Raw genomic sequence first — 12,822 nt, forward strand, 5'->3', positions numbered from 1 at the left:
GATGACTACCTTAAAATCCTTGTCTGAGAATATTAACCTTAATCTCAGTGTTAGCATCAATTGATTGTCTTTTCATTTGACAGTTGTTTTATTGTTGTGATACTCCATGTGATTTTCAGTTATCTATTAGACATTCTAACTGGTATGTCTATTTAAATCATCTCTTGTAGCAAACAGTCATTCTGTTAGTTCTGCACGTAGTTTTTTGTCTATCTCGTGGGGTGTAATACTAATTGCAGTTTAGTTTTTAAGAAGCTTTATGGTATCATGCGCTCTGCTCGGTGTATATGACACTCCTGGAGATTACACTGATCCCTATTGCTGCTGCCTAAGGATGCAGAAATATTTTCCCAAAGTCAGCCTGTAGGTGTCTCAGTGGGGCAAGGGTGTTTCCAGGCATGGAAGATTTTTCTGTCTGGGAACTCCTTGTGACAAGATCCCCCTGCAGGTAAACCCCAGCTTCCCAGAGTCTCTGCACAGAGAAAGGGAGTTTCAGGCTCACTGGTACCAAGAGACTTTCAAAGATGGAGTCCTTCCTGCTAGTTCCATTCAACTCCCCCAGCACACACACCAATAAAGGAGCCACAAGTCCATACGAGCTTCACTGTCTGCTTGTGGGGGATGTACAGTCCTCCTACACCAGGCCATGATGGCTTTTATGTTTTGAATTTTTTTTAATTACTGAAGGAGGTCTTTTAGAGTTTTTGACACAAGCTTTAATCAACTAAAATGAGCATATTTTAAAAAGAAAACAAAAATAAATTGCTTCAGGTGTTCCTAAAAGCTTTTTAACATATAAAGTCAACTCTTCTGAAGCAATTTTCAGTTTTTACCTAAGAATTATAGACATTTATAGTTTTCTATAGAATATCTTCTTTCTGTCTCTAATGGTTTCTATTTAGATGTCTCTGCCCCCACCCCCCCCAACCCCGTCCTCAAAAGCCTCATGTGTTCATAGATGGGGCTTTTCAGGAGGTGATTGGATCTAGGGTGTGTGAATAGGGATTAAAGGTGTGTGATAAATAAATGTCTATTGACTGATTTAGCATAGTTCTGGGTGTGGAAAATGGGAAGGTCTAACCTGGGTATGGGTGGCACTATCCAATAGGCTTTTAGCCCAGATATAATAGAAAAGGGGGACTCCCTGCTTGCTGCCTCCTGCCTTCCCTGCCGTGGACTGTTTCTCTCCTGGTATGCTACACCACTATGGAGCCCGCAAACTATGGATTGAAACCTCTACGAACTGTACACTAAAATAAATCTTTCTTTCTTTAACTTGTAGGTGTTGGGTATTTTGTCTCACCAATGAGGAAGTAAATAAGACATGACAATACACTTTTTTCTTTCTTTCTTTATAGTTCAGTCTGGCCTTAACCTCACTTTGTAGCCCAGGCTAGCCTCAAACTTGCATCTATCCTCCTGCTTCAGCCGCCCAAGTGCTGGTATGCCCCAGAACATTGATGGTGTACCTTTTAGAGCTTTCAGTGATAACAAACAGCTGGCTTCAGCACAAGTACCATAGGTTCATCACCACTGCCGTAGACTCTTGGTGATGAAGAAGTGCTTAATGAAGTTGACCACTGTTAGCCCTGTATTTTCTTCTGATATCTATTCTACAAGTTTTGATATACATTTGGAACAAGTTATGATGACCATATCATAACTACCACTTCCTAAAAGTCACCATAAGATGCCTCTTGATTCCTAAGATGTTAAAATATGAAAAAGTGCTTAGAATTATATATATTATTGTATTAGCTTGTATTTTCTGCAGTTTAATCTTTCTTTGATATTTTAAAAAGATCTATCCTGATCAAAATATCATTAGCAGACCTTAGAAATCTAGAGAAAACATTTCTAAAATTCATTTGGAACCAGAAGAGACCTAGACTAGCAAAGGCAATCCTGAACAACAAAGGCAAGGGAGGAGACATCAAAATCCCCGGCTTGAAATTATACTACAAAGCTACTGTAACAAAATCAGCATGGTACTGGCAAAAAAACAGATTTGAGGATCAATGGAACAGATTAGAAGATGCAGACACAACTACAAACACACTCAACCACCTTATCTTTGACAAAGGGGCCAAACATGTTCACTGGAAGAAAGATAGCCCCTTTAACAAATGGTGCTGGAAAAACTGGCTTTCCACATGCTGAAAATTAAAACTAGACCCATGTCTATCACCATTCACTAAACTAAAGTCAAAATGGATGAAAGATCTAAATATTAAAACAGCAACACTAAATCTACTGGGAGAGAAAGTAGACAGAAATCTTAAAGACATTGGTGTAGGCAAAGAGTTCATGAACATAAACCAAACTGCATAGGAAATACTTCAAAGAATCAACAACTGGGATCTCATCTTATTGAAGTTTTTGTACATCAAAAGAAATCACCAGCAGAGTGAAAAGAAAACTCATGAATTGGAAAAAATTTTAGTCAACTGTCCCTCTGACAAAGGACTTCTATCTAGAACATATGAAAAATTTAAAGTCAGGCCCCCAAATTCAAAGACCCAATACAAAAATGGGCATCTGAGATGAATATATACTTCTTAGATGAAGAACTACAAATAGCAAACAAATATATGAAAAAACGTTCAACATCATTAGTCATTTGAGAAATGCAAATTAAAACAACACTGAGACTCCATCTCATCCCAGAGAGAATGGCTATCATGAAGAAATCTACCAATAACAAATGCTGGTGGGGCTGTGGGGAAAAAGGAACTCTTCTCCACCGTTGGTGGGAATATAGACTGTTGCAACCACTGTGGAAATCAGTGTGGAGATTCCTCAAAAAAGTACAATTAGAGGTCCCACTCAACTCAGCTATTCCCCTTTGGGGTATTTTCCCACAAGAAATGAAAACAGCATACCACAGCAGTATATGTGCATCCATGTTTATAGCAGCACAATTTGTAACAGCTAGATCTTGGAAAAAACCCAAATGTCCATCATCTGAGGAATAGACAAAAAAGTTGTGGTATTTTTATACAATGGAGTATATTATCCAGGTATAAAGAAAGATAAATTTGAGAGTTTTATAGGTAAATGCATGCAACTAGAGACCATATTCATAAGTGAAATAAATCAGACTCACATGTGTAAACATTGTATTGTCTCCCTAGTGTGAGAAGTTGAAAGAGTAAATAAGATCCAAAAGGTACAATAGATGCAGTGGGAAAGAAAATGTTCAAAAGGGAAGAATAACTCGGATTGGGGGAAAGGGAAAAGAAAGAAAGAGAAATATATATATATATATATATATATATATATATATATATGCAGAAGATAGCTAATATAGGTGTACTACTAATTTCTATCAGTTCAGTAAAAGGGAAAATTACAGCTTATATTGTTTGATCGATTTTGCATGGCTGTATCTGGTAATCTGAGTGACTACTTTGAAGATAATCATATGCAACATAATAACCATTGTTAATTTCCTATCATCTTGTTTTTCTGTATCATTTTTACAGTTCTTTTCTCTCTTTAAAATAAAAAATGGTATATCAAATATAAAACAGCCTAGAGAAATCCATGTCTCTGGAAAAGAGTTCTTTAGTTTAAGACAGAACGAAGTGTGAAGAATAATTGCTCTTGATGTGTCCTGCTCCATTCCCACCTTTCACGTTTCATTGCTTTCTCTTTTCCTTCTCCCTGGCTTCTTTCCTTCCCACTCTCTGTAAGTGACTCGGGTGCTCTTCAGTCTCCTCCTCTACATCCTCAGTGATATCTCACTGCGTCTGGTGTCATATGCACACGCCTGAGCTGTGTGTGAATGATTGTGAACAAATGTACGGCAGAGGTGTGCGTGGTGTAGATGTGGGAATGTGGTAGACAGAATAATAGCCTCCCAAAGATGTCCACACCATAGCCTTTGAAACTGGTAAACGTAGAAACTTACAGGGGAAAAGGGCTTTCGTAGATGTGATTAAAGATCTTTATAGGGGGAGATTACTGTGTATTATCTGGGTGAGCTCCATGTAATCAAAAGAATCCTTAAATGGGAACGAGGAAGGCAACAGAGTCAGTCAGAGTTAGAGAAGGGATGTGCTGATAGAAACACTGAGAGAGAGAGAGAGAGTCTTAAATTTTAAAATCCTGTAAGAACTTAGGCGGCCTCTGAAAGCTAGAAAAGATATGGAAACAGATTGTCCCTCAGATCTTCGAGAAGGAAGGCAGTCCAACTAACACCTTGATTTTGGGACTGCTGACCGCCACAACTGCAAGGCAACAAATGATACTTTTTTACACTACTAAGTCTGTGGCAATTTGTTATAGAGACAGTAGGAATCACACCGGGTGTGTGTGGGGTGACTGCATCTGTCTGTGTAGAAGTGGTGAAGAGATTATGTTCTTGTGCATGTGCAAAACGACGCTACGGCCTCTACCAGGATGAGAAAGGCAAAAATGAGATTTTAAATTCTAACTTCTACTTCAGGTACAAATAACTCACAGTGTTCATTCACAACAAAATCACATCATGGTCATTTGAAAAGTTCATTTATTATATACCAATATACACTTTCTGTAATAAAAAATCCTCCCAATACATTGAACCATCTTATAAATGAAATAAGAAAATAAAAATTTCTTCTGTTTACAAATGCGGTTAAATTAACCAGCACAGGATGCCGTGTGTACGTCTGCCCTGCAGTATATATGGCCTCTCACCCCAAACGTAGCCCCGAGGGGAACTGGTGCTTTAGTATTTGACACTCCAGTATTGCTCTTGAATATTTATATAATTATACATGGCGATATTTTCAAATTAATCTTTTAAAATGTAAAATATCCAAAATATATACAGGTTTTATAGTTTTCTAATATTTTTGGATTAATCTTTAATATATACATTTAAATAACTTCAGATTCAACATTTTTTAACATGCAGAAGACACTTTTTTCCATTTTCTAGTTTGAAAGCACTCTTTAGACAAACAAAAAGGGGAATACATCTTAAAGATGCTATTCAGCACAATGTTTCCAAATGATAGGAACTTAAGTTATGATAGTTTCTAGTAATGCTCAATTTCCATAACAAAGTGCACCATTTTACAGTTATGCATCTCTAGAAAATGATACATAAAACAAATATATACTTTCCTAGCCGCACTTCTGAAAAACTATAGAAATATGATTCAGTCTATTGAAATATATGATACTTATATTTCATACTTAGCTTTTCTAAAATATAAAATATATAACAAATGTTCCTGCTAGTGATTTGAAAATACAGTAATGCCTCCAGAAATTCTAGGCAGTGAAAAGTAACATTTTTTTTTTTTTTTTTGGTTTTTCTCTTGTACTGGGAACTGAACTCACAACCTTGCGCTTGCCAGGCAGGCGCTTTGCCGCTGAGCTAAATCCCCAGCCCCGAAAAGCAACTTTTAATCCCACTCCATGTGAGTATGTTATGGAGGTGGGTAAGAATGATAGTTTGCATCTCTTTGTAGTGTCAGCACTTATATTTCTATGGACAACTACTCAACAGTGTATTAAATGACAAAAGAATGTTAGCAAATACCTGTGCAAGCTAAAATGAATTCAATCTTATTTTAGACCTACTAAACTGAAAGAGCAACCTTAGCTCTGTTAATTATTTGCAAATAGAGAATTCATTTCTTATACATGATTCTATTATTGTAAACATTGAGGAAGAGCATTACTGAACTATATAACTTCGGTTTTAAATTTAAAATAACCCCAATGGACAGATACATACAAATGGATTTTTCAACCCACCAGCTTAATTCCCTGACCTTACCCTCAGTAAGTGTTTTGGCTGTGCGAAACAAAGCCACACATGTAAAAAATAAAAATCAAATGTACATTCTGATGACTACAGAATAAGATTATATACATGAACATACAGCAAATCACAGTTTCCTGCACTGAAATGTTTATCAAATAAACACACATCGAACAATACTGGGTAGCGTGTCTCCACGTGAACTGTGGTCTTCTAAAAATTCTGAATGAAAATGGAAGACGAGAGGGAGAGCATTGCTCAAGGACGAACGAATGACAATGGGCTGGGAATAGCATTACAAAGCAGAAGCTTCCACAGAGGTAGCTTAGCTATATGCAGTATTATTTTTGTTGTTGCTCTATAAATAAAGACCCCTCTCTGTATTTAGTTATGTTTCGTCATTTAGCAAAAAAAAAAAAAAAAAAAAAAAAAATCCATTGAGTGAAGCAGTTACTAATTCAATGTCACAAATAGTCCGGGCAAAATATTCCTTTAGTGTTGACGTAAGTGCTGTGGACTTGTGTGTGATCATTTGTATTTCTCCCAGGGATAGGTCACAGGACATGCTTTTGGCTTCCGTTGGCCAACAGACCCATGGAGTTTAGTGCAAGATGGGCGAAGGCATTAAGTTACCTTAATGCCTGTTTGCCGCCAGTTTGATATTCTGAGAACACAACTTATTATTCTTAGTTTGATATTCTGAGAACACAACTATTTGTGACTTTATAGGGAATGCATGTTGGGGAGCGGGAAGGGAGAAAGAATATTATCCGATGACTATTACATGCAGCCACCCTTATTCTGCTTGTGTAACAGCAAAGACACACCTTGATCACCTCACGCTGTTGCAGGAAAACCTGGGTAGAAATGTGCAACACGGATTTACAGCATATCAACAGCCATTCTTGACAAAAGCCAGGACTTTCTCTTGCAGGTGTGTGATGATATTACTAGCAAACATCTTTGGAATCTCCCTGTTGTCATTTCCTGTGAACAATATTCCAATCAAGATACCTCAACTGTCTTTTGGAGCATAACTTGCAACCATTTCCAGTAGAAAAAGAAAATATGTTCTCTCAGGTTAATGATGCTTGGAATTTGGAGGGTTGTAAACCCAGTCCATTATAATGAGTGCCATACTTCCGATCATGAAGCTAATTCCAGTCACAAGGAACATTATAGCCTGTAAATGAGAGAGAGCTTGTTAGGGAAGACAGCAACCACACTTGCTACGGTTTGCTTTTGTAAGATGGTTACGCAAGGTGACACCATGGTTTGTGTTTTTATTAAAGTATTATTCATAACTCAAATATCTAACAAATCAATTGATTCATTGCCTACTTGAGAGAAGGGAAATACAGTGCAGAGACAGAACGTAGAGTTCCAGTGACACAGTAATGACTAGTTGATTTGATACATCAAAATAATGCCATACCTGGTGATCATTAAAAATTGAGTGACAGAAACACATTTGATGACCTATGGAATCCTAACAATTTTTTTAGGGGAAAAAGAGCAGATCAAAAAAGAGTAGTATGTATGATGTGATTCCGATTTTATAAAGCAAACAAATGAAAACAAAAGCCTAATATGTGTTGCATATTTCTAAAAGATAAAAAGTAGATAGATAGATAGATCTGTTTATCTATATAGTCTGCAGAAAATGCATACATCACAGATAGAAAAACTTGTATAAATATTTTAATTCTAAATTTCTTGAGATGTCATGAGATTTATGCAAGGTGCCTTCGACCTGTACAATTACAAGAGGTGCTCAAAGTGGTGTCCATCAGCTTCCAGACGTTCATTACTATGGCAAACTGCTGAAGTGTGTATGCATTTTTAGTACTCTGTCTAGTATATATTTTTGTATGCATGAATACTTATAACACAAAACATTTTAGAATTTTTCTGACTAGAAGAGGGATTAAATATTCCACACAGATCAACTTTCTAATTCTCTATATAAGAAAGCAGCAGCTAAAATTTTCCATGAGCAAGGGTGTAGGACAGTGATGGTGAAACTTTTAAGAGATGATTGCCCAAACTCTAACCCAAACCTGCTTATTTATTGCAAAGTGTCAACACTGCAATGAAACCCGAATACTGAGGTTTTAGTTTAGAAAAAACAGTTTATATGTTAACATCTTTTGTCTTAAGAGAAAAACCAGCAATACAAGTGACATAGGTGTGCCACCACTGGTCAAGGAGATGATTTTGTTCATTTTATACCTGGTCAAACTAAAAATGGGTCACAAACAGTGTAAATAATCTGCCCAAGTAACACTGCTGTGGAAGTCAAGGCAAGATGGATGACAGGAAGTGAAACTTCCAGGGCAAGGTGACAGGAGGAGCTTTTGATACTAAACTCTCCTGAAGTCCCCGAACAACCTCAAGAGATGATTAAGGCAAAAACTCGGAGTAGCTCAGTAAGAAGCCATTTTCTCAACCCTTAATATAAGATCTTACATATGCACACCTGTGCTTACAACTGCACAGTTTGTAATAGTCAAATCTTGGAAAAAACCCAAGTGTCCATCAACTGGTGAATGGATACAGAAGATGTGGGTTTTCTCATACAATGGAGTACTACTCTGTCACAAAGAAGGATACACAAGACATTTCTGGGAAAGCGGATGCACCTTGAGTCCACACTCTTACGTGAAGTAAATCAGACACACGTGTAAATACTGCAGTCTCTCTGGTGTGAGAAACCAAAAGTGTAAATAAAGACTAAAATATAGAATAGGTATTGTAAAACAGGAAGAAAATGTTCAAAGGGAGAGGGGAGGAGGAAAAGAAAAAAAAGTAATAAAAAACGAGAAAAGAAGGAAAACATGGAAACAAAGCTTTGTGGACGGAGTGGGAGGAGGGGCTGGAGGGAGGGAAGGGGGATGGGGAAAAATCAAGCTATGTCATGTACAGGTACAAGTTCTCTATGATAAATGTGATCATTCTGTGTATCTAAAATGGAAATAAAATCTAATTTTTAAAAAGTTAATATAAGATCTGAAATTGTCACTGACCATTGTTTTTTGAAGAAACACATATCTACAATATGTTTCAGTAGTCCTCTATGGAAAAGAAATACGTACTTCCTGGTTCAGTAAGAATGATTTTTTTATATCTAAAGAGGCTGACTAGACAACAAGTATCCCCCCGCCTTCTTTATCTTAATCCAAACCAGAAGACGGCAGGCTACAAAGAGGGAAAATGAAAGCAGCCCTGACCTTGCAGCGGACATAACCAAAACATCGCTTTATCCACCAACCCTGGAGAGGACCTAATTCCTTCTACAGTTCCACACGGGAAGGCGCCACTAGCATCTAACATGTAAGAAGACTCAACACAAGATAAACGCTATTGGAAGAGCAGAAACCCTAGAATTACCTGAGTGCCACAAACCCACCTCCTCCCCGCCCTCCAGGGGACAGTCCCAACCCACGCGTGGTGTTTGATTCTTCACTGATTCATTTTTCTGAACCATGAGTGTTTCCTGGCTTATGCTCAGTTGAAAAGCAAGTTGGAAGGGGGAAACTGCAAGTCGTACTTACCCCGATCTTTTGGGGTGACCTGAAAGGTTCTTTCTTGACAAGTCTAAGGTAAAACGCTGCCGGCAGGATGAAAATGAGCATGGTGGCTGAAGAAGCTCCTAGGGAGAGAAACGGGTGCATGAATTTCCTGTGCAGCAGGTCGCCCCTGAAAAGCAGACACCTGCGAGCACACACTTCGGAGAAACCAAATAAAAAGCTACCCTAGACTTCCTAGCCCTGAGAGTTCATACTTAAACAACAGCAGCTTGTCTGGGCTGCCTAGTCACGCAGGTGTGTTTATTTAAAAAGTCCTTCACATTACAGCTGCATAAGGATAAGATGTAGTGAGCAATAAAAGGCTGAAACATAACACCAATCTGCAGAGGACTGGGAACATAGTAAGTACATCCTGAGGAGGCTGAACTCATCACATACCTTTCTTCTCCACCTCTTACTTTTCAAGTTACCTACACGCAATTTCTATAAAGTATTGTTTTTAAAATTTGAGTGAATAATCAGAATGAGAAATTAGATATATTAATAATCCAAGTAATTAAGGGAACTGACATGATTTAAAAATTAACCTCCCGTCGTTCTGACATCTTTTAATGTTCAGCTGATACCCAAGAGCCCTGTCTGGAGGGTAAAACGTGTCTTCCTGACTCTTCCCTGATGGCCGGTTTAGGAGCCAAGTCCAGCCCTCACTTTGACCCCAGTCAAGGTGTATGTCTTACTTTCCTCGTCTGTCAGAAAGGCAACTGGACTAAAGGACCTGCAAGTCAGATCCCAGTGCCTCCCGGGCAGAAGGAAAAGTGACGGGCACAGCCCCAGAGCCCAGCGGGGCTAATGGGAATCCCATGAGCCCGTAATGGACTTGGGGTCCTGAGTGCCAGCACCGCCTCCCTGACCACCATTTAAGAAGCACTAAGTAACTTACCGATGAATCCAAAGATGTACTTGATAGTTGGCACGAGGATAACCAGAACATTATTAAGTGTAATAATGACGGTTGCAATCACGAAGTGTCTAATCCAGCTGAAAGGTCTTTCGGGAAATAACAGCGTGATCACTGATGTGCGAATCTACGACAAGAGCATTCAGTGGCAAGATCAATCATTGTTTTTTTGACTTTTCCTATTATTTTATACTTTCTAATTTTTCTTTTTTTTGTTTGTTTGCTTTTTTGTTTTTTTTTTTCCGGTACAGGGATTCAAACTCATGACCTTGTGCTTGCCAGGCAGGTGCTGTGCCGCTGAGCTAAATCCCCAACCCCTTACTTTCTCACTTTTCTAAAGCATTTTTTCCTTTTCCCTAGAAAAGACTGTGAATTTTTCCACAATATTTTTTATTGTGTTAAAATATACAGAATGTAGAATTTATAACCTTAACCATTTTTTAAAGTATATGGTTCATGGTATTAAGTACATTTATATTGTTGTACAATCTCCATGCTGAATTTTGATGTCTAAGAGGGTCAGTCTTCCTTGGTAGTATATTGTTTGTTCATTTTCTCATCGTTTGCAATTTTGGATTCAGAATAAGCTCAGTCAAAACGAGATAAAATAACAGATAAGATATACAACTCAGAGACTGTAAAATCCTTGTTGATGACAGCTAAGTTGTCTCATCAGATTGGCTTACACATTAAAGGTGAGCACAGAACTGATTTTCACTAGACTGTCAAAGGAATTTCTGTAAACCTGAATTTTTCTTTAGTTTCTATTACATTTAACATTTTTCTACTTGATATTTTTTTAGAATGGTACTTTTTCTGTTTACTCCTTTTTCTTTCTCTCCTTTTACCTCCTCATCAATAGATTGTAAATCCATAGAAGGCAAGGAATAAGATTTAATGTTTCTCAGGGTTTCTATTTATTGTCGCATGTCACGGGCAATTAGTAAGTGTTAAATTAAATTGACAGCAAGAATCTTTTCCTTCCCGTCGGAGTCCTTGACAGATTCTGGCCTTATTTCAGCAGCTGGAATAAGCAGGCGAAGGGTCAAGAGAGACTCATCTGTAGCAGCTGCTCAAGTTACTGCAGTGTAAGTGGATAGAGATCCCTGTGGGCAGAAGGAGGGCCTACATTTATGTTTGTACAGCTTACCAAAGTTGAAGACGCACTTATCTTTGGAATGCGTCAAAGGACACTTTTTTTACTTAGCAGAATTATTCTATTGGATTTTCAATAAGTCAGCACTTCAGTTGAGCTGGGACTTCACCTTTTTAGAAATGCTGGGATTGATCATCATTTACTTAGTTCTGAAGCCTCAGTGGCATAGAGACGGGGACTCACTCAGAAGGAGATCGTCAAACACATTTTGAAACATGTATGAACAACACAAAGTGCAAGCTAAATTGCGTGCAGCTTCTCATGTGACATTCTTTTCATACCACCAAAATTAAAGCCATCTGTGCAGGCTGAAGAGGGACTTTCATTTCTGAAATAGCAAACCAGAGAGTCCCTGAACATGATTTAAGAATGACTTTTAAAGGATTTAAAAAACTGGATTAGTGAAAATTAGGAGACTCATTTGGAAAAGCACACAGAAGAAAGCAGATAGCTTGATGTCGTTTTCTCCTGCAGCCCCTACATTCTGAGCTAGGATTAGTGTTTATTCAATACCGTTCTGCGTGATCTAATCAGTAGGCTTAAAACAAGCTATGGTAAATATATAGTGCTTAACGACAGTCAGCGTAAACTTAGAGCAGAAATAAGTCAAGTGCAGGTTCATTTTTCAGTCGGATGTCACATGTATATGCTTTTTCAGTCTTTCGTTGAAATGGTACATTCAATTTGATGTTAATTTTTAAGCTGTTACGGGCACGTACAGGTCTTCTGTGTGTAAATGCAGTTTCCTGTGGTCTTCTGGCTTCCAGAAAGCCCAGGCTTTGCGTAGTCATGTGAGAGGACAGAGTAGCAGAACGGTTGGTGTGTATGGAGCATATGAATGCTTTGTCCTCATAGTGACGAAGGGATAAGAAAATCTCAGAAAGGGCAAAAAACGAGTATGAAGCTACCAGTGCCTTCCTGAGTAGGGGACCAGAGCAAAGAGGGAGATAACCTGGTGGCGGCTGTGGAAGAGAATAAGAAAGAAACGGCTGGGCATGCCTCGTGAAATGCAGCCTCGAAGACTGCGCCTGGGATCGAAAGGTCCTCAGCAGTTCCCTGATCCGCGTCCGGACAGAAGGAGGCAGGCTCCCCACCACAGACCCGGCCAGCTCTTCCACGTATCCATGAGCCCATTCCACTACTGACATCAGCTGGTAAGAATGAATGTGGAAATGTGGGTCACATGCTGCGGGGAGGGGAAGTCCCCAGTGACAGCTGGGACCTGTGACCCAGAAAGCTTTTACGCAGCTCCAGAGAAAAGAGCTGCTTGCAGAGAGCACGGCCTGAACACGAGCTGTTAGGAGGTGCCGCGGTCTGACGTCAGGACAAGTGAGGGGCAGAAAGGTGTAGAGGGCGCTGAGTGCCTTGACTCTGAACTATAAACAAACAAATTATTCGGCCCCTTAGAAGTGGCTCA

General features: G+C 38.8%; 1 protein-coding gene across 4 annotated transcripts in view; it reads right to left on the minus strand.

The window, feature by feature from the left end:
- Positions 1-4,495: 4,495 nt before the first annotated feature.
- The window catches only part of Slc38a4 (solute carrier family 38, member 4), a 65,519-nt gene continuing 57,192 nt past the window's right edge, over positions 4,496-12,822 (minus strand). For all 4 annotated transcript variants that reach the window (XM_005406600.2, XM_013505723.1, XM_005406601.2 and 1 more), the window contains 3 exons: positions 10,232-10,376; positions 9,316-9,413; positions 4,496-6,944 (listed from right to left, as the gene is read on the minus strand). In XM_005406600.2, the coding sequence (XP_005406657.1) occupies positions 6,843-6,944; positions 9,316-9,413; positions 10,232-10,376 (345 nt within the window). In that variant the 3' untranslated portion in view covers positions 4,496-6,842. The remainder of the gene's footprint in view (positions 6,945-9,315; positions 9,414-10,231; positions 10,377-12,822) is intronic.

Source organism: Chinchilla lanigera, unplaced genomic scaffold (assembly GCF_000276665.1).
Source record: "Chinchilla lanigera isolate Chin_1 unplaced genomic scaffold, ChiLan1.0 scaffold00099, whole genome shotgun sequence".
NCBI lineage: Eukaryota > Metazoa > Chordata > Mammalia > Rodentia > Chinchillidae > Chinchilla > Chinchilla lanigera.